The sequence below is a fragment of the Leopardus geoffroyi genome, chromosome D4 (genome assembly GCF_018350155.1).
Source record: "Leopardus geoffroyi isolate Oge1 chromosome D4, O.geoffroyi_Oge1_pat1.0, whole genome shotgun sequence".
In the NCBI taxonomy this organism is placed as follows: Eukaryota; Metazoa; Chordata; class Mammalia; order Carnivora; family Felidae; genus Leopardus; species Leopardus geoffroyi.
In genome coordinates, this window is record NC_059342.1 from 44,187,826 (window position 1) to 44,214,164 (window position 26,339).

The window sequence follows — 26,339 nt, forward strand, 5'->3', positions numbered from 1 at the left end:
TTTCTTTGCCTTCCTTCATTTCATTTTTTAAAAATCTCTCTTCATCATTATGTTTACTCATTTGTTCAGTCTTGCAGTACACATAAAATAATTTCAGAATTGCTACATCTATTACTCTGTGAGAAACAGACTTTCTAAGGAGTTGAGAATTTGTCAGTATTACCCCCCTGGCTTAGAGTATATACTCAAGATTATGTGTTCAGAAGTTTCTTCAATCAGTCCTTTCCTCCTCCCCCACCATTCCCCATCCTTTCAGTGTGATTATTCATGTGAAATACAGTTGGTCTCATTTGTTTCTGTTTGCATTCAATTTTAGTTACTATTCTCCTCCCAGTTTTGCTGATTTAATTTTTTTGAATATGTAGAAGTTGATGCATTTCCAAAAATAAAAACAACACAGTAAGCTGTATTTAGGGAAGTTTCTTCCCTCTTTATCCTTCCAGCGTATTTTCCTCTACCCCTTGTCATTAACCAGTTTTAATTGTTTTCTGGTTTATTATTTCTGCATTTCTTTTTGCACAAGTAAGCAGGTATGTTTGTTTTATTTCTTCTTCTTTCTTACACAAAGTGTAGCATTCTGTAGACATCCTCCAAAACAAACTTTTCAAAACATCTTGTCCAAATCTATTAATTTACAGATGAGGAAACTAAGGTTCAGTGCTTCTAAATATTTTAGTCTTTGATGTTCCTGTTTTTACTGTTCTTTGCTTCTTATCATTTGTTTAAAATGCTCTGTGTGCTTTGTGAGCTTTCTTGTCTTCCTTTTCTGTAAGTTTAATCGTGTAAATCAATGGAATTCTCTTTTGACATTTTATAGCTGGACTATGAGTATATGAAAACATTTACATGTAAGCTTGCATTCTTTTTAACAGGTGGTCAGTCTGACCAAGGCTATGGGTCTAAGGATGAACTTATAAAGGATGACGCAGAAATTCATATGCCTGAAGAACAAGTAGCAAGAGAATTGATAACTAAAACAAAAGTGCAAACAGAAGGTTGAGTACTGATATTTGCTAGCTTTACTTAGAAAAATACTGTAGTTTTTTTTTTCCTCTTAAGATTTCTTTAGTAATCTTTACACCCAATGTAGGGCTCAAACTCACAACACTGAAATACAGGGTCACATGCTCTACCGACTGAGCTAGCCAGGTGCCCCTGTCTTAATTAAGTCTTATTTGATAATTTTGATGATAATTTCTAGAAAGAAATGTAAGGCCTGGGCTTATACTATGTAATGTTAGCTATGGATAGAATGAGTAGTTTCTGAATTTTAGAATTCAAGAGATCTTTTAGAGACAGTAGGTCAACCCTCAATTTTGTAGGAAAGTGTGATCCATTGACATATTGATTTGCCAAAGTCAAATAGCTATTTTTTTTTTTTTTAACGTTTATTTATTTTTGGGACAGACAGAGACAGAGCATGAACGGGGGAGGGGCAGAGAGAGAGGGAGACACAGAATCGGAAACAGGCTCCAGGCTCTGAGCCATCAGCCCAGAGCCTGACGCGGGGCTCGAACTCACGGACCGCGAGATCGTGACCTGGCTGAAGTTGGACGCTTAACCAACTGCGCCACCCAGGCGCCCCTCAAATAGCTATTTTGTGATAGAACCAAGACTGAACTTGAAGTCCTCAGACTTGTGTTCCAGTGCCTGTTTTATTTTAAAATGCCATTTCACTAGAAGTCCTTCAAATATCTAAGTAGGTATTTTTCATTGGTAGGTTAAATACAGTGTGTGTGGTTTTCCTGTTTGTTTGTTTTTATTTTTTTGTTTTTTAATGGGACTCATTAAGGTAGATATGGTTTGTAGTAATCATTTTATGCAAATGTGGAAGAATTTTCTGGCTTCATGGTAATAAAATGTTCTTCCTATCCTCTTACATAAAAGTATACTTTCCTTCAATGATGTCACTTATTTTATGCTCCAGAGTTATGCAGAAGCAAGCCCCTCTCCTACTTTACAGGTGATGAGAGTATGTTTGAAGTCCAAAGCCTTAATTTATTCACAGGAGTGCTCAAGTTAGCATTATTGATGCTACAATAAAGCATTTATTTCAGTCAATGCTGGCAACATTTCTGGCATAAAGTAAATTAGACACAGTAAATTAGTAATAAAATAGTCATATATTCACCCACACTTGGAGAAAAATATAAAAGAATAAAATATTATAAAAATCAACATACAGTTTCTGTGCAGTATAAGTAGGAATAACATCCAAATATCTTTTTCCCAGAAGTATGTGATGTCTCTGCTGTTGTAGCAAAACAGTCACAACCTAGTGCAGAGTCACAGAGTCCTACTGAGCCTCCTGCATGGGGCAGCAGTATTGTGAAAGTTCCATCTGGTATATTCGATCTCAATGGCAGGAAAAGCAGCACCGGTGAGTCTTTACATAATGATTTCTAAGTATTTAAAATATACTTCTACAGATATATATGTCTTTAATGACATTAAATTGATGACCTAATTGTGATGAACATGCTAAATTTAGAGCCAGAAGTAAGTTTGAATCCTATAAATTGGCTAAAGAAGTTGTTACTTAAAATGTTTAGTGTTTAAAAGGAGGGGTATTTATTGTGTCCAGTTGTTACTGGGAATACATTTTATTGTTGCAGTGCCTGTTCTCAGTTTGGTCTCTCTTTCTCATGGTAGATAATTAGGACTGCAGGGCCTCCTATACTCATTAAGAGCAAAGAGGCAGAGATGTTACTAAATTCCAAAGGGGTTTTGTATGGCAATGGAAAGGCAATGGAAGAAAAAGATTCATATCACTATGCTTTACTACACAAAAATACCAGTGGGTTTTTAATTTGGCCAGTTTTTATAGGTATCCTGAGCCACTTATTTGTGATTAAGTATTTGTTTTTTTGTTTTTATGTTTTTTTATAAATTTTTTTTAACGTTTATTTATTATTGAGTTACAGAGACAGACAGAGCATGAGCATGAGAGGGTCAGAGAGAGGGGGAGACACAGAATCTGAAGCAGGCTCCAGGCTCTGAGCTGTAGCACAGAGCCCAACATGGGACTCGAACTCACAAACCGCGAGATCATGACCTGAGCCGAAGTCAGATGCTTTACCAACTGAGCCACCCAGACGCCCCTGTTTTTATGTTTTTTTAATGTTTACTTATTTTTGAGAGAGAGAGAGAGAGGGAGACACAAATTTCGAAGCAGGCTCCAGGCTCTAAGCTGTCATCACAGAGCCCGATGCAGGGCACGAATTCATGGACCACGAGATCATGACCTGAGCCTAAGTCAGACGCTTAACCGACTGAGCCACCCAGGTGCCCCTGGTTTTTTGTGTTTTTTTTTTTAAGTTTATTTATTTATTTTGAGAGAAGAGAGCACGAGTGGGGGAGGGGCAGAGAGAGAGGGAGAGAGAGAATCCCAAGCAGACTTCGAACTGTCAGTATGGAGCCCAACCCAGGGCTCAAACCCATGAACCATGAGATCATTACCTGAGCCAAAATCAACCATGGGACGCTTAACTGACTGGGCCACCGGGGCTCCCCAGAATATATTTTTTAAATTGAGTGTAGAACTCTTAAAATGTAAAATATATTTATAGGTCTGTATTTGTTGATAGGTTTTAGTGAACAATACAGGAATACACAGCATACATTGCTTGATTGTTAAATGTGTATATGTATGCATAGAGGATGAAAGGCAGATAATACATTACAATGTTATTTCTGGGAGGCAGGATTGAATGGAGGCCTTTTGTTGTTCTTTTTTTGTGTACTTTCTTTGTACCTTCTAAACTTTCTGAATCTTACTGTATGTGTCGCTTTTCAAAAACCAGAAAAGACACTTTCGTAAAAGTTATATCGGAAAATAGAGTTTCGTTTTTAATATTGTACCTTCCCTTTTAGGTAGTACATCAAATGTGCCATTTTCTACTCAAGATCCAGTTGAAGATGCAGTCTTTGGCGAAGCTACTAATCCCAAGAAGAATGGTGATAGAGGAGATAAAAGGCAAAAGCATTTCCCAGAGAGGAGTTGTAGTTTCAGTTCTGAAAGTCGAGCTGGAATGTTGCTTAAGAAGAGCAGTTTGGATCTGAATTCAAGTGAAGTGGCTATTATGATGGGAGCAGATGCCAAGATTCTCACAGCCGCACTGGCCTGTCCTAAGACTTCTCCACTCCGTGTTGCGAGCACCCACAGCTTTGAGACTGCTAACAGTTGTCATCTAGTTGATACTAGGACTCGTGTGTCTGAAAGCACTTGGGATTCCGAGCACAGGTCTTCTTCGGTATTAGAGATGCTTGAAGAGAGCCAAGAGCTCCTGGAACCTGTGATTGAGGACAGTGCAGCGAAAACTACTATGAAAAAGGACACATGTGACAGTCTCCAGAATGATAGTAATCAGCCCAGAGACTTGAAAGTAGAACCCAAAGATGTAATAAATAAGAGGAGTAGTTTACATGGTGTTGTTAAAGCTGTTGAGAGGGAGGATGTTGAAACTGGACTAGATCCTTTGTCTCTTTTGGCCACTGAATGTACTGGAGTAAAATCTCAAGATTCTGAAGATAAGATGTCTTCTCCAGTTATTGCACGCAATCTGGCTGATGAAATTGAAAGCTATATGAACCTAAAGAGTCCTTTGGGTAGCAAGTCTGCTAGTATGGAATTACACGGAGAGGGAAGCAGAGAGTCTGGCACCATCACTGCATGTATTCACTCTCTAGAGAGGCGATCAAGCCTACCTTTAGAGCACGGTCCAGCAGCACAGGAAGTTCCTGAAAGTGAAAAGAGCTCTCCTGCAGAATCTAGGTCTAAAGCTTTCACTGGGCGTTTCAAGCAGCAGACTCCCTCTCGCGCTCACAAAGAACGTTCACCTTCTCTGTCAGCACTAGTGCGGTCTTCACCACATGGCTCGTTGGGCTCTGTGGTAAACTCTTTGTCAGGACTAAAGCTAGATAATATACTCTCAGGACCCAAGATCGATGTCCTCAAATCTGGCATGAAACAAGCAGCTACGGTAGCCAGTAAGATGTGGGTAGCTGTAGCGTCTGCCTATAGCTACTCAGATGATGAGGTAAGAGTGTTTTATGTGTGTGGTCTATCTGATACTGGCATGTTTCTCATATTTTTTTATATGTAAATTATTATTCAGAGATTGCTGGTAACTTTGGTGTTTAAACTTGAGGCATATGTTACTTCTTCCTTGAAATGACCTGAATGTGAGGAAATTAATAATAAAGAAATAGAATATCAGGACTACTTTATAATTCCATAGATCAGTCTGAACTAACACGTTGTTTCTTTGAAAGTACTGATGATTAATACTTAATAATGCCATGTTATGTTTGCATAGCGCTTCACTCTTTTTTTTTTTTTAATTTTTTTTTTTTAACGTTTATTTATTTTTGAGACAGAGAGAGACAGACATGAACGGGGGAGGGGCAGAGAGAGAGGGAGACACAGAATCGGAAGCAGGCTCCAGGCTCTGAGCCATTAGCCCAGAGCCCGATGCGGGGCTCGAACTCACGGACTGCGAGATCGTGACCTGAGCTGAAGTCGGACGCTTAACTGACTGAGCCACCCAGGCGCCCCATAGCGCTTCACTCTTAAATAACTTTTATCTATGTTAGCTCTTACATATATGTGAAATCACTCTGCAACTTAGCCTACATATTTCATACTGCATCACAAAAACTGCTAATTCTTTTGAAAATTATTGTAAAGAGAATTAGTCATTAGACCTTTTTATGAAGTAGAAGTGGGGAAATTTTGCTTATTTGTTTTATAGAAAAAATTTAATTAAAATTTCACCTTTGTGTTTACAGAATTATATAGTACTTAGGCACTTTAGTAGAAAAGACAAACATTTATAAGTGTTACCACTATGTCACAGGTACTCTCGTAAGCTATATATCTATTTTGATAATTTTCATAGTAACCCCACACATCGGTACTGTTGGCATCCCTGTTTTATAGATGAGGTATCTAAGAGTTAGAGAGGTTAATTAATTTCTCCAGGTCCACACAACTAGTGAGAGGCAGAACTAGAATTTGAACTCTGGGAGGTTGACTCTAGAGTCCATGCTTTTAAACTACTGTAGTAGCAAAGAAGAAAGCAATATCTTAGAAGGGGTTCCAGTAGGGGGCTGTCCAAAAAGAGCAAAGCAGGTGATATGTAAGTTGGGTTTGGGTGGATAAATTTGAAATTTTGGGTTAGTCAAAGTGATAAGGTGGTACAAGGTGTATCTGAGAGAATAATGTGAAAAAGCATGGAGGCATAAAACATGCATTTACAAGATAATACACAATCCATCTCAGATTGCTAAAGTTCTAAATAGGAAGCTAGAGACATAGGAAATGAAATTGGACAAATAAGATTTATATACCATTTGAAAGAAAACTTTATTCTATAGGCAAACTATTAATTGAATCAAAAGTACAATACTGAGTACTATAAGACACAGTTGCATTTTATTGCATTTTAAAGAGCTTACAAGGTCAGTGAAGGAAAGGCCAAATAAACTAGTTTCAAAAGTATCTTAACCTTGCTTTGTGTTAAAGTAAACTAACCAAATGAGCCACTTGAGTTTTGAAATTTTATCTAACAGTGTTAATAATAATAAAACCTTTCTACAGAGTAATTTGACTTGGAATGTGTGACTATAAATTCTAGGTGGTCACAGACCTTAATCTTTCTTTTCTTTTTACTGCTATGGCCCTGGTACTAGAGCCTGACAAAGGCAAATAGGTTATACCTAGTAAATATTTTCAAATGAAGGCATGGATACAAAGTCCATAAAAAATGTTTATAACTTTTATCCAGAATTTAATCTAAGGAAATAATTATGTGTAAAAATAACTCGAAAGAATTCATCAGTGTAACTTATATAAAATTTAAGAGCATTCTGAATATTTAAGCAATAGAGATTTACTAAATGCATAACAGTACATCAGTAAACTGGATTAGGTTTCAGGGGTTTAAATAATGTAGATTTACTGACATTAAAATACATTATATGAGAATAAGTTAAAAAATAATATCCTATTTTGTAAAAATGTATTATATATGCATATTTTAAAATGACTAGAAGGACATACATCAAGATTTTGATTATGCTGTGTAGTGTTGGTAATATAAATGCTTTTTTTTTTTTTTTGAGAGAGAGAGAGTACGGGAAAGGGGGAGAGAATGAGAGGAGAAAAATAAGAATCTCAAGCTGGGCTCCATCTCACGACCATGAGATCATGACTTGAGCCAAAATCAAGAGTCAGACACCTAACTGACGGAGCTACCCAAGCACCCCACTATTAGGTGCTTTTATTTCCTGTTTTGCATGTCTGTTTAAGTTTTATATCATTTAACATGGTTTTATAACAAGACACAAGTCTTCTTTAAAGCAAAAATCAAAAAGGAGGGGCTCCTGGGTAGCTTATTTAGTTAAGTGTCTGACTCTTGATTTTAGCTCAGGTCATGATCTCATGATTTGTGAGATTGAGCCCTGCATCGAGCTCTGCGCTAACAGCACGGAGACCACTTGGAATTCTTTCTCTCCTCTCTCTGCCCTTTCCCTGCTCACGCTGTCTCTCTCTCTCTGTCTCTCTCTCTCTCTCAAAATAAATAAACATTTAAAAAAATCAAAAAGGAAACTGCTTATTGAAATGTTTTCTATCTAAAGTGTCAACAGTCACTTGCAGGAGTTCAGAACTACAGTGTTTGGAACTTTATTCATATTTTATGCCTCTAATATTGATGGTTGTTGTCTGAAAATTATATTGACAGATGAAATTCTCACAACAACCATATTTTAAAGGACTCCTGTTATCCATATTTTTCAGATGATATAATTAAAAGTTGGAGTAGTTAAATAATTTCTGCAAGGTCATATACATAATATATGATGGGGAGCCAAGACCACAGTCTGGCTGACTGACTTTAAAGCCCTTACTGTGCTTGTGCTGGGGTGCCCAATTCCAATGGAGACAGTGGGCTCCTGGAGTTACTTCATTTTATGATATTGATTATTTAAAAAAAAGTTTTTTTTTTTAATGTTTTATTTATTTTTGAGACAGGGAGAGACAGAGCATGAACAGGGGAGGGTCAGAGAGAGGGAGACACAGAATCCGAAACAGGCTCCAGGCTCTGAGCTGTCAGCACAGAGCCCGACGCGGGGCTCGAACTCACGGACCGAGAGATCATGACCTGAGCCGAAGTTGGACGCTTAACCGACTGAGCCACCCAGGCGCCCCATATGATATTGATTATTGAGAGACACTTCAACATACACCAGGGGCACAACAAAATCTCAAAGTGTTGTAGGTCATTACTCGAATATCTTAGAGTGTGGAAAGGAAATTCCCAATAATGCTGAGAAGAGTTCATGGTTTTGAAAAATAAGGGGATGATAATTTACATAAGAATTCCAGAGAAGTTTAATTCCATAAAGGGTGGAATGAATATATTCTCATTGGAGAAGGTATTATTTATGTATGTGGGGTTTTATTCTTTTCAATTAAAGGAGGAAACTAACAGAGATTACAGCTTCCCCGCTGGCCTTGAAGACCATATTTTGGGGGAGAATATGTCACCTAACACGAGTGTCTCAGGGTTGGTTCCCAGCGAACTTACCCAGAGCAACACAAGCCTTGGCAGTAGCAGCAGCAGTGGAGATGTAGGAAAACTGCAATACTCAACAGGTATGGAAAGGATTGCCGTCTGCTACAAGTTATATGCCCGTACCTTTCCCTGCCACTATTGCATGTGCAATAAGCCCCATTTGTTGAGATGAGCTGACAGATTTTTTATATGACCACACCATACTATCACTTATTTTATATGATCTCTAAGTAGTATAGACCTAAGTTTATTTTTAGTTGTGTTTGTGGAGTATATCATTAGTTTTCAAACTTTAGTGTGTGTCAGAATCACATGGGGGATTAGTTTAAAAATATATACAAATGTCCAAGCTCTAGGCTAAAGCTTTTGAGACTGTATCTGTGGGACGGGGGGCCTTAGGAATATGTATTTTTAACTAGTGCTGTAGGTAAATAGAATGTATACCAGAGTTTGAGACTCCCTAGGCAATGTCACTGTCATTTCTTAGTATTTAATTATTTTTTTTAAGTCTGTTTTTTCCAACGTTCTATTATGAGAAATTTCAAATGTCCTGAATAGTTGAAAGAATCATATAGTGAACAATCATATATAGATTCTCCACCTAGACTTAACTATTGTTAACTTTAGATATATATATATATATATATATATATATATATATATATATATAGAAATTTTTATACTGAACCATTTGAAAATAAATTGCAGACGTCATCATACTCCCCCTTAAATGCTTTAGTATGCATTTCCAAAGAATAAGGGCATTCTCACACATAGTGTGTTATGACATTTACTTCTCTCTAGGTGAACCTCCATTTCCAAGAAGTGTAAAAGGGCAGGACTTTGAAAAATCAGACCATGGTTCTTCTCAAAACACCAGCATGTCTAGCATCTATCAGAATTGTGCAATGGAGGTAAAAGTTCTGCCTTCTTCGCGTGATAACGTGGCTGTACATATTTTTATTTCAGAATGGTATTTAGCAGAATTCTTTGATGCCATTGTGGGCAGAAGAGTAAATCATTTTGTTGAATTTGCTTCCTGTCTTATGTAAGTAAGGCCATAAACTGGTAGCATTATCTGTAAAGTGATTGAACTATTCAGTCCAAATTTGATCAGCAAAATAAATAAAATTCTGTGTCCCCAGAAGATGGCCTGTTAAGATGACTTTTTGCTGTGGAGGTTCTCAGTGTTTGCACTTTTCTACTCTTAGGTTTTGATGTCAAGTTGTTCACAATGCAGAGCTTGTGGAGCGTTAGTTTATGATGAAGAAATTATGGCTGGATGGACGGCAGATGATTCAAATTTGAATACAACCTGTCCATTCTGTAAAAGCAACTTCTTGCCTCTTCTCAATATAGAATTTAAAGACTTGAGAGGCTCTGCAAGGTTAGTATTGTCAAAGCTCCCTTAAGAGGTGAGTGTCCTCCCAGAAGGCATGACTCCTAGGAGAAAAGTAAAATAGTTATGGTACACTCCAGGTGTCCCTTTCCTTTCTCTCCTTCACTTTCAGTATTTGGTGGAAAATACTAGCACTACAGGAGACTGCTTTTCCATTTTATTTAACATATGATTACCAGTAGTAGTTAATTCTTAGAGCTGAACTGTATAGATAATTCAAAACTTTAATATTTATCATTATTTTAAACTTTCTGTCTCAGCTGTCTTACATCTTCTAGAAGAAAAAATGAAGGTGTAGGGGACGGGTTTTTTTTTTTTTTTTGACTCTTCTAACGTGTTGCCTCTTTATGGTAGTGCTCTGTGTGGCATAATGACCGAATTCTAGGCAATAGAAAGACTAGCTGATCTAGTAATTAAGTAATTGGGAGTTTGGTAACTGCTTACCTAAGTAATTATACTTAATATTCTATTTGTTTTATGGAACAGACGAACTTACCTTTCTCCCTTTAGCTGCTTTTAAAAAAATTCTCCAGTTGTACAGGTATTTCTTCTTAGCTTAATTTTTCCTTTTAGCTTCAGGTGTGGAGCTGAGTGGAATCATACTCTAATTCCTGATGCACTATCATCATTGGTTTGTGCAAGGGCCCTCTTTTATTAGCTCTACCCCCCAGCCCCTGCCATCCCCATTCTCATTCCTTTATCCAACAAAGACATTGCCTCTACGGTGTGTGATGTCTCTTTGAATATATATCCTTATGAAATACATTGTTTTTCACAATTATGCATTTTTAACTTACATAATTAGAATACTGTTGAACATATCTATTTTTATTATTAAGTTTAAAATCTGAGTTGCTATATGTACATCTAATTTATTCCTTTTTCTCCTGTAGGAAGTTAATATCTCATTTTAGTCATCCAATATCCTGTTGTTGTTTCAGTTGCTTCCAGTATTGTGTTACTATAAATATCACTGCAGTGATGCAGTGCACTGTAAAATATATCTCTCTCTAAACTTGTGAAGAATAGTAGTCTTAGGAGTGAAGTCATTAGGTCATTTTCATGCATGATTTGAATAAACAGTGGAAGATTGCTTACCACATGACAACACCCCCACTGTTAGTGCCCAAGAATTCTCATTTCTGTATATCCTTACCAGCATTTGGTATTATCATTTCTTCTGGTCTTTGTCTTCTAATGAGTATAAAGTGGTATCTTGTTTTTGTTGGATTTTTTCTGAATATTAGTGAGTTTATCTCTTCATATACTTGTGAATTATTCCAGCATTTTCTTTTATTTTTTTTAAAGTTTATTTATTTATTTTGAGAGAGAGCAGGGGAGGGGCAGAGAGACGGGGGAGAGAGAGGATCCCAAGCAGGTTCCTGCTATCAGTACAGAGCCTGACATGGGGCTCAATCTCACATACAATGAGATCGTGACTTGAGCTGAAATCAAGAATCGGATGCTTTACTGACTGAGCCGCCCAGACACTCCTCCAGCATTTTCTATGAATTACCTGTTTATACCTTGTCCATTTTTATATTAGCTTTCTTTTTCTTGTTGATGTCTGTCTCGAATATTCTTGATATTAATTCCTTAAAATAATGTGTTTTGATGTCATTATCCATTAATTTTCCACCTTATGATTTGTGCTTTTGGAGCCTTGTTTTTGTTTTTTTGTTTTTTAAATGCTTTATTTATTTATTAGAGAGAGAGAGAGAGAGAGACAGACAGACAGACAGAGTACGAGCAGGGGAGGGGCAGAGAGAGAGAGGGAGACAGAATCCACAAAGCAGGCTCCAGGCTGTGAGCTGTCAGCACAGAGCCTGACATGGGGCTTGAACCCGTGAACCACGAGATCATGACCTGAACTGAAGTCGGACGCTTAACCAACTGAACCACCCAGGCGCCCCATTTTGGAGCCTTGTTTTAAAAGTTGTTTGCCATCTGTAGGACATGAAGATTTTCTTTTAAAGTTTCTTTTGTTAGCTGTATATTTTACCTCTGATATTTAGGTCTTTAATCCATCTGGAGTCCACCTTTGTGTTTGTGTATGATGGTAGGGATACAACTTTCTTTTTCTCCATGTAATGAGCTGGTTTTCCATCCTTTCTTCATTGATAGGTAGCAGCACCTTTATCACATTTCAAGTTCCCATGCACACCTCACCCTGGTTCTGTGTTCCCTGTTCTTTTTTGTCGATACTGTTTGTGTCATGTCTGATTGATAAGGGAAACTCCCCATCATGGAGTTTTAATTATTTATTTTGCTTAGAGCAACTTTAGTTTCCCCTCCTCCCCGAAAAAGTCCCAGCTGGAGTTTTCACTGGGATTGCAGCATTAGCTGTATAGATTTATTTGGGGGAAAATGGACGTTTTTAGTGTTATTCTCTTATCTTTGAGCATGGTATGCATATATCTCCATTTTTTTAGATTATCCTTTGTGTCCTTTTAATAGGGTCTTAAATTATTCTCCCTAATCTTATACTTTTTTGTTGTGTTAATTGTGCTTCTTAAACTATTGTGTTAAGTACCTTATTTTATATTTTCTAAGTGAGTGTAAAGGAGCATTATTGATTTCCACCCCCAAATATGTCATTATGGAAAATTTCAAACTTGCTGTGAAGTTAAAAGACTTTTTTTTATAGTGACACCCAAATATCCATCTCTGTATTACTATTTTATTGTACTTTCTTTATCAACTGTCTATCCCTCCATCGATCCACCAATTTTTCTTATGTTTTTATTCATTTGAAAGAAGGTGTAGACATTATTAATACACTTCTCCCCCAAAGACTTGAGCATACATATTAACTAAAGTTCAATATTTGTTTACAGTTTTTTCTTTTGCAATAAAGTTGTATATAAGAAAATCTACAAATTTAAAACGTACCATTTGAAAATTGAATGTGGGGGAACCTGGGTGGCTCAGTTGGTTGAGCATCCGACTTTGGCTTGGGTCATGATCTCGCAGTCCATGAGTTCAAGCCCCACATTGGGCTCGCTGCTGTCAGCACAGAGCCCGCTTTGGATTCTCTATCCGTGCACCCTCCTCCCACCTCTCTCTCTGTCCCCCTCCTGCACACACTCTTTCTCTCTCTCTCTGTCTCCCTCAAAAATAAATAAACATTTAAAACAATTAAAAAGAAAATTGAATGTATACGTTTGTGCACACCAAACCTTTATCAAATACAGAATATTACTACAGCCTCAGGAAGTTCTCTTAATGTCCCTTGCAAGGCCCAACACTCACCCCATCCCCACCCGGAAAGAGATGGATAGAGATAAGATGAGAAGACGAAAACAAAATAATGAATAAAGGGGGAAGAAATGACTAGAGACAAAATGGATATTTATGGGGGGAGGGTATTATAAACAATTGTAGGTTAATACGTGATAAAATGCCATTGCTGCTCTTTTTCTTCTTTAACTCAGAAAATTAATGAAATATTTTGTTTTCCATCTTCCTTCATAGCTTTCTTTAATGGTTCTCAAATCTGAAAGGATGTTGCATTGAACTGTAATGACTTTGAGACCTTTTTCATTTAAAAAAGTTTACAACAAGAGAGGAAGAGAGAATGGGGAGGGAGCTGTGTGTGTGTGTTTGAAATAGATGGTACTTCTATGGATTGTAAAATTCCTCAGTGACTCCTTTACCATAAAGTGATTCTAAATACGAAATTTAGAGGATTCTAGGATTTTTAAAGACTTTTTCTGGATTGCTCCCTATTTAGCTTTTTCCTGAAACCAAGCACCTCTGGTGACAGTTTACAAAGTGGCAGCATTCCATTGGCAAGCGAACCTTCAGAGCACAAACCTGTGTCCGCTTCAGCAGAACCTGACTTGATCAACTTTATGGATTTCCCCAAACAAAACCAGACCATAACTGAAGAGACAACCTCTGCAATTGAATCAAGGTACTCTAGGGTACAGAGAGCTCTTCATTATAAATTCGGTACCCTTGTAAAAATTCCATCTTTAAAGACAGCCTTATGTAGGCGTAAGTTCTGGCACTTTATTTATTTAATTTATTTTTAAGTTTTTATTTATTTATTCATTTAAGTAATCTCTACACCCAACTTGGGGCTCAAACTCATGACCCCAAGATCAAGAGCTGCACACTATACTGACTGAGCCAGCTAGGAGCCCCAAAGTTCTGGCGTTTAAAAAATTTAATATTAACTTTTTACTGCAATACATTGTTTAAGTATCTAATAAACAAATGTGATGATCAATCGTTTTTGAAACTATGTTTAATGTTTTACAGTGTCCTTTTACAGAATGAACTTCTCTGTAGTAAAAAGTGTTCAGTACCAGTTTCCAGAGACATATTTTCTTTACTGTGAAATATACCGCTTCCTCTTAAATACTGATTGAATCAGACGTTTATTCAGAGCCTGTTGTATGCTGAGCATTATGCTAAGCACTAAAAATAAAAAAGTAAGATCTAGTTTCTGCCCTTAGGTGGATCTTGGCCTGGTAGAGGTTAAATACTCATCTGTAATATCTAGTTGGACGCAGGATAATTCTAGGTGATTTTGTTTAATAAAGAGGAAATAATGTTTGAATAAAGCAACTGTGAATGGGCACTTAATCTTTTAAAAAGAATATCTATTGTCTACCCTTTGTCCTCTTCTTCCCATCTGTCACCAGAATTATCCATCCCATCCTGTTCTCCTGACTACTTTTACAGAAATGCCTGAAGAAAATTTAATCTTATAAGGTGGTACTGATTCTTCTCCGATATATTCAGTTAGACTCAGAGTTCACGGTAGAAAATACTCTAGGTATACAAATTGAGATTGTATTACAGCACAAATACAGCATTTCTTCCTCATGTTTTTTAAGTGATGAAATAAAGAAAGCCGGTGGAGAAGTCCAAACCATGAAAATTTCATCTGTGCCTAATAGTTTATCAAAGCGAAATGTATCTTTGACGCGAAGTCACAGTGTTGGGGGTCCCTTGCAAAACATTGACTTTTCCCAGCGACCTTTTCATGGCATTTCAACAGTCAGTCTTCCCAACAGTCTGCAGGAAGTTGTGGTAAGTAACAATATCATAATTCTCTGTGTGTTCATGAAAGTATTTATTAGAATAGCACATAATCCATCTTTAGTAACTTTTCTTTAACCATAAGTGATAAGATAAAAAGACTAAGAACTTTTTATTTTTTGATTGATTGATTTTTATTTATTTAAATTTTTATTTATTTTGAGAGAGAGAGAATGAGAGAATGGGGGGCGGGTTACGGGCAGAGAGAGAGGGAAAGAAAGAATCCCAAGCAGGCTCCGCGCAGAGCTGCATGCCAGGCTCAATCTCACAAACTGTGAGACCATGACCTGAGCCAAAACCAAGAGTCAGATGCTCAACTGACTGAACCACCCAGGTGCCCCTAGACTAACAGCTTTTTAAGATTTCAAGTACATTCAAAAATAAAAGGAGTATACGGAGTCCCTTTGACCCATCATCTGGCTTCAGTAATTTTCAACTTACGGCCATTCTTCTTTTATGTATATCCACTTTATTCACTTCTTTCCTAGATTATTCTGAAATAAATTTCAAATATCATATATTCCATTTGTAAATATTTCAGTATGTAGTTCCTAAGAGATAAGGACTCTGAAAAATACATGCCACTATACAACCAAAAAAATCAAATTATTCAATCTCTGTTCAAATTTCTATTTTAAAAATGTGAAGTATGTGTGTCTTCTGTAGTTTGAAGAATGAGGATCAAATAACATCTATGCATTACCAATTGGTTGATCTGTTTTTTAGTCATTTTACATCTGTAGACCCTCTTTTTTAGCCTTGCAACTGTATTTGTTGATTATGACGCTATAAATTGGTAATTATATCTAGAAGCTTGATCACATTCAGGTTTTTGTTTGGTTGTTTATTTTTGTAAGACAATTGCAGTGGTAGAATGTCCCTCAATAGAAGACATGAACTTTCTTTGTGATGCTAGTAGCGATTAATGCCTCATTGCCTACATGAGATTATTCATTTCCAGCTTTCAAGGCTGGTAGTCTAATTGTCTTTATATATGTTGGATACATCTGTAAAGAGAAACATCCTCCATGTTTTCTGTTTGCTTTTCCAAAAATGCAGTTTATTTTGGAAAGGTGGGACAAATATTTTTCCTTTTATTTACCAGTTTTCAAAATAACAGGTTGGATTCCTAGCATCCTCTAAGGTGATGAATTAATTTGGAGGAATAGAGTATCATTATGAGCTCACTAATTTAAATAGGTTTACATCCATTGCTGTTGTTATCCTTATTAATATATCATCCATCTTTGATCAGCTAGAAGCCTCTACAGGTTGGTGTTTTAGTTCTTTTGACACATCTCTAGCAGCCTTTTTCTAATTTTTTTACAAAGCTTCTTTGCTTTCTTATATGACAAGATGTTTCATGCTCATGTTAATATTTCTCTAGACCTAGAATCAGCCATTTCTCTAAGAAGCTCTGGTTCATTTTTGAGGAAATGGTATTTGGAGACCACAGCCTGGGCACTAGGGGTACCCATTAATGAGTTGGTCATAAGCATTTTATTCTGATTATAATTTGCACAACTTAGAAGGTCTGAATTGGCATCATTTTCCTTTGTTTGTAAGACTGCTCTTTAGCTGTTGCAATCAAATGTGAAAGCACATTAGATATAATTCTAAAAGGAGTCATCAAATAATATTAACGCAAAAATTGCCCCATCTATTTAGATTGTAGGAAGAAGATAGAGTCAACTTTTTTTTTTTTTGGAATAATCATAAATATATGAAATGTAGTATTTCTTTCTGTTTTGTTTTTGAGAGAGAGCATGTGTGTGCAAGAACACACACTAGCAGGAGAGCAGCAGAGGGAAAGAGAGAATCCCAAGCAGGCTCCATGCTCAACACAGAGCCTGATGCAGAGCTCAGTCTCACAACCATGAAAACCATGACCTGAACTGAAATCAAGAATCGGATGCTTAACCGACTGAGCCACCCAGGCATCCCTGAAATGTAGTATTTTTTTTTGTAAAAGTTGAAAAGGAAAAAAAATCAATCTGATAGAGAAACTCTGTATGTTTAGGGTCTGTCTCTGGATTATTTTCTTCTGTAATCATTTAACGTAAGGGCATTTATGATTAAGTACTTTCTTTTCTTTTTTTAGGTTTTCATTAGCATATACTGCATGTAGCAATGGTTCTGAAGTAACTGATTTTGAAAGGATAGAGCATAATCTCCTTGAGAAGTACTCTTAAACATACACAGAATAGATAATATTCACTTCTTTCTGTATTTTTATTTTTTAAAGGATCCTTTAGGAAAAAGACCCAATCCTCCCCCTGTTTCTGTGCCCTACTTGAGTCCTCTAGTGCTTCGTAAAGAACTTGAATCTTTGCTAGAAAATGAAGGTGATCAAGTGATTCACACATCCTCTTTCATCAATAAACATCCAATCATTTTCTGGAACCTCGTTTGGTATTTCAGACGTTTGGACCTTCCTAGTAACTTGCCAGGACTTATCCTCACATCTGAACATTGTAATGGAGGTGTACAGGTAGGGTACCAACTTCTATACTTGTACTACGTTGGTGTTGGTTAGAATGAGGCTTAACTTCAGAGTAACAAGTGTACAACAACAGTGCCTTAACGAGATGTACGTTATTTCTCTCTCACGTCAAAGTTTGGGAAGGTGGTCCTGGGATGATGTAGTCTTAGGGACCTGAGATCCTTCTGTCTTTTTGGTCAGCTGTGTATAACCTCCATTTCCAAGTTCTATACCTGGTCCCGGATGGCCTCTCTATTTCTAGCCATCATGTCCATATTCCAGCCAGCAGTAAGGATAAAAATGAATGGAGAAGAATGTGTCTTCTTTCTGTAGGCATGGTTCCTGGAGTTGTACATAACATTTCTCTATGTATCTGTTTGGCCTAAACTTAGTTATACGGTCATACCTAGTTTGCAAGGGTGGCTAGAAAAGGTAGCTTTTATTCTGAACTATCATATCACCAGTTGACCTTCTCACAACAACTTTATTTTAAAGGACTCCTCTTATGCGTGTTTTTCAGATGATATAATTAAAAGTTGGAGAAGTTAAGTAATTTCCACAGGGTCACACACCTGCTACGTGACGGGGAGCCAAGACCACAGTCTGGCTGTCTGACTTTAAAGCCCTTACTGTACTTGGGCTGGGGTGCCCGATTCCATTGGAGATAGTGGGCTCCTAGAGTTCCTTCATTTATAATATTGATTAGAGACACCCCAACACACACCAGGGGCACAAGAAAATATTTTCTTAAAGTATTACACTCTTATTTTGACTCATTTTAAGTAACAGCACAAGATAGTAGAAACTATTGTACTTTCTCTACCTTAAAATTTGTTCTAATGGTGACTAATCTTTCATGTGGCCACTGTGCCAATTACCAAGTTGTCTTTGCAATCTGTGGAAGTAGGAATGAAAAATCTGCACCTCAGAAAGTAGGAATATGTATCAATACAAATAAAAATCAAAATTTTTTGCTTAGAATTTTAGGTCCACAGTTTCAAAAGAACGCTTTTATTTTATATAACCAAGCTTTGCTAGATCCACTGGTAATTATTATGCTTAGGGTACTAATACTTTCTATTGATCTCTTTTAGCTTCCTCTGTCATCTCTGTCCCAGGATAGCAAACTTGTGTATATTCAGCTATTATGGGATAATATCAACCTTCATCAGGAACCAGGAGAACCTTTGTATGTCTCATGGAGGAATTTTAGTAAGTAAATTAGAATTAAAGACATAAAAGACTCAAACTGGAAATAACCCATATATCTTTTCATAGGTGAATAAATAAACAAATTGTGGTACAATCCATACAGTAAAATACTATTTAACAATAACGAAGAATAATGGGTGCCTGGGTGGATCAGTCGTTTAAGCGTCCGACTTCAGCTCAGGTCATGATCTTGCAGTCCATGAGTTTGAGCCCCACGTTAGGCTCTGTACTGACAGCTCAAAGCCTGGAGCCTGCTTCAGATTCTGTGTCTCCCTCTCTCCCATTCATGCGGTGTCCCTGTCAAAAATAAAAATAAACATTAAAAAATTTTAAAAATAATAAAGAAGAATAGACTACTGAGGTAAAAAATTGAGATGAGAGAAACAAATTATTCTGCTTTACTTTAAAATTTTTCATATGTTTTTATTATTTCTTTCAAAAATCTTGCCACTTTAGATCAAATTGATTTGCTCTTGTACTGACCCATTTAACTGCATCAGGGAGTTGAAGAGTGTTTTGTGATTTTTCTGTCAAATGCCAGTTGGTTAGGTATTTGGAGAGTAAATTCTTTTTTTTTTTTTTTAATTTATTTTGAGAGAGTGAATGAGCAAGTGCATGTGTGAGTAGGGGAGAGGCAGAGAGAGAGGGAGAGAGAGAATCCCAAGCAGGTTCTGCACTGTGAGCGCGGAGCCTGACACCAGGCTCAAACTCACAAACTGTGAGATCATAACCTGAGCTGAAATCAAGAGTTGAATCCTTAACCTACTGAGCCACCAAGGTGCCCTGGAGAGTAAATTCTATATAGTTTAAGAGTAATTTGGATGTGTTGGTATAAGATCATAATTTTAATTACATGGATACTAACCTCAAAGATTCTGGTTTCATTTTCAGTCTTTTGTATTTAGAACATATTTTTACAGAGCATTTAAAAAGTTGTATCATTCACTGTTCCATAGTCCTTTAAGTCAATAAGACGACACAACCCAGGAGATGAATGAACAAATGACATCAGTAGGCAGTTCATGGAAGAAACGTTGCATAGTTTATATTAGTTTGCCAGGGCTACTGTAACAATACCACAGACTGGGTGGCTTCAGCAACAGAAATTCATTCCTCACAGTCTGGAACTGGTGTGAGCAAGGTTGGTTTCTCCCAGGGCCTCCCTCCTTGGCTTGCAGTTGGCCTTTTCTCTGTGTACATGTGCATCCCTCTGGTGTCTTTTTCTCTTCTTATGAGGACACCAGTTATGTTGGATTAGGTTCCCACTCTATGACCTCATTTAACCTTAATTACCTCTTTAAAGACCCTACCTTCAAATATAGCCACATTGGGGGTTAGAGCTTCAAACATATGAATTTTGAGGAGATATAATTCAGTTCCTAACACAAATATGAAAAAATGCTCAATCTCTTTAATGAAATATCAAGTTCTTTTGTTAAAAAAGGAAAAATACAAACTTAGTTACATCAGGATGGCAAAAGATCGTAATAATTAAAATCCAGTCTTTTTGAGGATATGAAGGAAAAGAACACTTTGATACACTGTTAGAAGTGCAAATGATATACTTCTGGAGAACAATGTGGACTATATTATCCATATTTAATATGTGGATATCCTTAAACTCAGCAATCACAGTAAGACAGCTCTGTTCTATAGAAAGCATATGCAAAGCTTTCTGTACAGTGATGCTTACTGTATGATAATTTGTTTTAAAAACTTCACATAAATACCTAACAGGAGAATTGAGATAAATCCATACTATGAAATGTTGGCAGCCAAGAAAAAGTATAAGGGTCATTTGCATACAGGTGTCTGAAAGGATGGATGCCCATCATATATTGAGTGAAAAAGGGCAGGTTTCAGAACAGTATATGATCTTTCTTTTTTTTCTTTGGAAAAATCAACCCCAAAATATATATCTGTGTTTTGAATATATGCAAATAAAAAGGTCTAAAACTACTAACAGTGGCTCCTTGCAAGAGAAAGGGAACAGTTCACTTTTAATCTTTTATTAGATTGTCCTTTTCAAAAACTCTATTAATATTTTGCTATTTGGATTGTTTCCCTTGAAAATGCTAGTCATAAAATTATAGTTAAGTACATTATAAGCTGTTTTTGTCATTTTTGTTGTTGTGGTTTCAGTTCAGATATTTTTATGTTTTTTTTAAACAGCCAAGTAGCCTTGAAATTTCATGTTAGAAAACGATAGCGTTGCTATTTCTTTAGTTATTTCCCACCTCTCTTGAAATGCACAAGTGTTTCAAAATATTCTATAATTTATGATGAGAATAAAATTTAGCATTTTCAAGAATGGCCTTATTTCTCAAGAATGCCTTGATTGGCTGCTTTAAATGAAGAATTGGCATGTAAATGACATTAAAAGAGAACAATTAAGTGGGTGATGACTTTTAGAATGGTACGACTGCTCGATGACTTCTGGAAGAGGATTTTCAGAGACCCGCTTCCTAGCAAAACAACCATAATTGGTGAAAATTATTAAAGAAAAAGGAGGGAAGATGGTTGAGTAGACGGATCTTGAGTTTACTTTGTCCCACAGACAAATTGAAGCAACAGCTACATCTGTTGAACTAACTGAAAATGACCTGGAGACTGGTGAAACAGATCTTCCAAAGCTAGTTATAGAGAGAAGTCCATATCAAAAAGGGGCAGCAGGGCAGTCGGGAACCATACTTCCAGTACAACTAACTACAAGTGGGAGGAGCATCATAAGCATGGGGGAGGAAGGAGGGGATCGGACCCCATACTAGGTACCTGCACTGAGAAGCAAAGTCCCCATAACTTCTGGCGTTGAACATCAGCAGCACTTAACTCCAGGAGAGCCAGAGGATGATAGGAAGCTGAGTCCCCACCTTTAAAGAGCCAGCATGCTAAGTAACTTGCTGGGGACACAGCAAAGCAGCAGCAGTTTGAAAAGTGCCTGGGGTATATGTGAAGGAGATTTGTTGACTAATTTTAGGACATGTACCAAAGGGGCAGAGATCTGCAGACTTCTCTGGGAACAAAAGTGCTGGCAGGCACTGTTTTTCTTCTCCTCCCCTAGCCTAGATAGCTGGACACTTGGGGGAGCCAATATTAACACTCTCCATGTACCCCATGGTAGTCACAAATCAAACACCTATAATACAAAAAAAAAAAAAAAAAAAGAGAAAGGAATCTAAGCATAAAAACTAAAGAAAACTCTCAAACCACAAGGAAGAGAGCCAGAAAAGAAGAAAGGAATAGAGAACTATGAAAACAACCAGAAAACAATTAAAAGGGCAGTAAGTACATACCTGTCAATAATGACTTTAAATGTAAATGGACTAAACGCCCTAACCAAAAGGAGAGGATGACAGAATGGATAAAAAAAAAAAAAAAAAAAGAGAGAGAGACCCATCTCCCTGCTGCCTACAAGAGACTCATTTTAGGGGGCCTGGGTGTCGCAGTCGGTTAGGCGTCCGACTTCAGCCAGGTCACGATCTTGCGGTCCGTGAGTTCGAGCCCCGCATCAGGCTCTGGGCTGATGGCTCAGAGCCTGAAGCCTGTTTCCGATTCTGTGTCTCCCTCTCTCTCTGCCCCTCCCCCGTTCATGCTCTGTCTATCTCTGTCCCAAAAATGAATAAACGTTGAAAAAAAAAAAAAATTAAAAAAAAAAAAAAAAAAAGAGACTCATTTTAGACCTAAAGATAAACAGAGAATGAAAGTGAAGGGCTGGAAAAAGATATGTGTGCAAATGGAAACAAACAAAACAAAAGCAAATAGGGTAGCAATACTTATGTTAGACAAAAAAATAATACTCTGGTTTCTCTTCAGATTGTATAAATCTTTCGCCTTTTACTTCTATCAGACAGAAAATAGACATTAAAACAAAAGAGTGTGGAAAGAGACAAAGAAAGGCATTATATAATGATAAAGGGATCAATCCAACAATAGGCTAAAACAGACCTAAAGAATAGTCTAAGACCTAAAGAATAGTCTTTCCAACAAGTGGTGCTGGGACCACTGGAGCAACATGCAAAACAAAAAAAAAAAAGGCAAAGATGGATCACTTCCTCAAATTATACATAAAAATGAACTCAAAATGGATTATAGATCTAAATGTAAGAGCTAAAACTGTAGAAGTCTTAGAATAGGAGTAAATATTCATGACCTTGTAGAACACAGGCCTTTTTAGATATACCACCACCAAAAGCACAAGTGAGAAAAGGAAAAGTAGATTAAGTAGACAATTAAAATCAAAAACTTCTGTGCTGAAAAATAAACCATCAAAAATGTCAACCCATGGACTAGGGGAAAGATATGTACAAATAATACATCTTAAAAAGGATTTAAAGTCAAAACATACAAAGAACTCTTACAACTCAACAATAAAAAAACAACCCACTTTAGGGGCGCCTGGGTGGCGCAGTTGGTTAAGCGTCCGGCTTCAGCCAGGTCACGATCTCACGGTCCGTGAGTTCGAGCCCCGCGTCGGGCTCTGGGCTGATGGCTCAGAGCCTGGAGCCTGTTTCCGATTCTGTGTCTCCCTCTCTCTCTGCCCCTCCCCCGTTCATGCTCTGTCTCTCTCTGTCCCAAAAATAAATAAACGTTGAAAAAAAAACAAAAAACAAAAAACAACCCACTTTAAAACTGGGCAAAGGATCTTAGTCCATTCTGGCTACTGTAACAAAATACCAAAGACTGGGTGGCTTATAAACAGTAGAAATGTATTTCTCACAGTTCTGTGGGTCCAAGATCAGGGTGCCAACACAGTCAGTTCAGGGCCCTCTTCCAGGTTGCAGATTTCTCATTAGATCCTTTCATATGAGGGAACTCTGGTACCACCCCCCCTCCTAAATTTTATAGGCACTAATCCAGTCATGAGGACTCTGCCCTCATGACCTAATTGCCTCCCAAAGGCCTCACCTCCTAATGCCATTACATTTGATATGAGGTCTTTCAACATAAGAATTTTGGGGAGACACATTCAGACCATAGTAGGATCTGAATAGGCAGTTCTTCAGAGATGTTATACAAATGGCCAAAAGCAAATGAAAAGATGTTCGATATCATTAGACCTCAAGGACATGCAAACCAAAACCACAAAGAGAGACACTTCCCACTCAGTAGGTAGGCCATAATCTAAAGGATCAGACACTAACAAGTGTTGGTGTTGGTGAGGATATAGAGAAATTGGAACCCTCATACACTGCTGAGTGGAATAAAGAATAGTGGAGCTACTTTGGAAAACAGTTTCGCAGGTCCTCAAAATAGTAGAGTATTCATAAGACACAGCAGTTGCACTCTTGAGTATATACCAAGAAATGAAAACATACCTATGTATAAAAATTTGTGCACTGTGCTTAGCATTTTCTTAATAGCCAAATAATGGAAACCACCTAAATGTCCATCCACTGATAAATGGATAAAATATGGCATATCCATACAGTGGAATATTATTTAAAAATAAAAGTATTGTTTTTAGGGCTGAGGGGTTTGGGAGATAGAGGAGGGACTGCTAATAGGAGATTTCTTTGGGGGTGATAATATGATGATTGTACAGCTTAATATACTGAGAACCACTGAATTGTACACTTTAAATGGGTGTATTGAATGGTTTGGGAATTATATCTCGAAGTGTTAATTAAACTAAATGAGAAACAGTGAAGTTGCAGATTATATTTGGGTTAGGTTCTAAAATCACAGCATAGCATAAAAATCAAATATATTCAAAGGTCATCATGTGGCAGGTAGAAGAGCTAGAATCAAAGCCCGTAAGAGCCAGTATTTCCCCTTGTAATAGAGAGCTTTGCTGTTTCTTTGTTTGAACACAAATGAAGTACTACTAGTTACCTTTACTAAGGGGCTGTGTTGTATGAAAAATACAACAGCTGGTTTTATGATGGATTCTCAATGAGACTGACTAGGGAGCTACTGGATACATATTCCCATCTCAACTCACATGGGTATAAATAAAATTGTACGGCTGCTGGAATTACCTGCAGTATTAGTTTTCCTTTTATTCTGGGCCAAGCACACTTCATTGATTTTGTATACTTTGAATGTCAGCATGATTCAATTCCAGTACAATACTGAAGCACTTTTATAATCTATGAAATCTGTATGTTTGTTGTTAATAATTCTAGAATTGCCTTTGTATCAATTAGGATTATACTCGGCTATATTTAATGGCAAATAACAGAAGTTTAAACAGGTAAAGATTATTCTCTCCCATAGAGAAGTTATGAAGTGGACACTCCTGGACTGATAGGCAACTCCTCTGTCATCAGGGACCCAGGCTCCTTGTGTTGTGTCTTACTTGTGTCTTGCGTTTCCATCAGTTAAGGTTGCTCTATGGTTATAAGATTGCTGCTGGAGTACAAACTATCACATCCCAGCCTGAAGCAGGAACCCCTGTGTTCAGAGAACAGGCAAAGGGACAAGCCTTTCCTATCTGAAGAAAGCAGGAAAAACATTTTGTAGCTGGTCACATTGACACAGAAGTTTACTCTTAAGGGGGAGGTGGTGTTGAATAGAAAACTAGAAAATGCTACAGTTCTGGAAAAAAGTCTTTTAAAAGTAATTATTCTTACTTCCTGTGTTCTTCTTATTAGATTCTGAAAAGAAATTGTCTCTCCTGTCAGAGGAACAAGAAGCAACAAGCACTTTAGTAGAAACCATCAGGCAGAGTATTCAACATAATGATGTTCTGAAACCCATCAACCTACTTTCACAGCTAATAAAGCCAGACATGAAAAGACAAAGGTAATAATCATTTTTGCTTCTTGCCACTCAATTTCATGTTTAAGTATTATTTAAAAAATATCTATAATTGTAAAAGAAGCATACCTGTTTTGAAAAGTGCTACCCAGAGTTTCCTTTCATACCTGAGCAAACCTAACAAAAGTTCTGGTGTAGAGGAATATATTAAATTTTAGGAGGTGATTCATGAATGTCTAAACTGTACTGCGTCTTTGGGAACCACTGCTGTTATTCACTGGAAAGCTTTGATGAATTTGTTAACAGTGATGTTATTATACATGTGTACTGCTTGTTCAGGCCCTGTCAACCTGCACATCTTATATTTTATTTTCTTGTGGGATAGTTAAAAAAAAAAAAAAAAAAACCTATTTAGGAATAGAAACAATTTAGGAATGTAATGGAAACAGTGAATTACAAAGGATAAGAAGCTTTCCTGCTTCTGCTAACATGCTTAGATCAGTACTCACTCCAGCCTCTACGTAAGTAAATTTTGCAGTGGAAACTTCAGGAAAGTGGCATCATAAATTCTACCAATCATTAACAGTTTCCAGGTACTCTACAAGTTTCTTTGGTTGTGGCATCTTTGAAGATAACTTCAGAAGTGATAGAGCATGAATTGATTATGAAAATGATGGGTCCTTTTGTAATCTAAACAGTTGAGATAGAGATGACCTTCACAGTCTAAAGAGCAGCTAGTTTCAAGCATCTGTAGTTTAAGGGCAAGGAAGGAAAATTAGAAATGACAGGTTATGGCTTCTGAACCTTTTAAACAAAGCTATATGATGAAGCTTTATCAGAGTCAACATTACTCTGCAATTTTTTTCTATGTTAAAATATTCAGGAATCACTTCATTTCTTAAGCTTTCCTTCATTT

General features: G+C 37.0%; 1 protein-coding gene across 7 annotated transcripts in view; it reads left to right on the top strand.

Moving 5' to 3' along the window:
• DENND4C (DENN domain containing 4C) overlaps positions 1 to 26,339 on the top strand; it is a 124,218-nt gene that overhangs the window by 93,326 nt on the left and 4,553 nt on the right. For 4 of the 7 annotated variants that reach the window (XM_045469357.1, XM_045469361.1, XM_045469359.1 and 1 more), the window contains 11 exons: positions 873 to 995; positions 2,234 to 2,380; positions 3,874 to 5,039; positions 8,482 to 8,659; positions 9,384 to 9,493; positions 9,791 to 9,966; positions 13,712 to 13,894; positions 14,826 to 15,021; positions 17,276 to 17,521; positions 18,607 to 18,724; positions 25,318 to 25,468. In XM_045469357.1, the coding sequence (XP_045325313.1) occupies positions 873 to 995; positions 2,234 to 2,380; positions 3,874 to 5,039; positions 8,482 to 8,659; positions 9,384 to 9,493; positions 9,791 to 9,966; positions 13,712 to 13,894; positions 14,826 to 15,021; positions 17,276 to 17,521; positions 18,607 to 18,724; positions 25,318 to 25,468 (2,794 nt within the window). The remainder of the gene's footprint in view (positions 1 to 872; positions 996 to 2,233; positions 2,381 to 3,873; positions 5,040 to 8,481; positions 8,660 to 9,383; positions 9,494 to 9,790; positions 9,967 to 13,711; positions 13,895 to 14,825; positions 15,022 to 17,275; positions 17,522 to 18,606; positions 18,725 to 25,317; positions 25,469 to 26,339) is intronic. The other 3 variants (XM_045469358.1, XM_045469360.1, XM_045469364.1) reach the window with 1 other exon arrangement.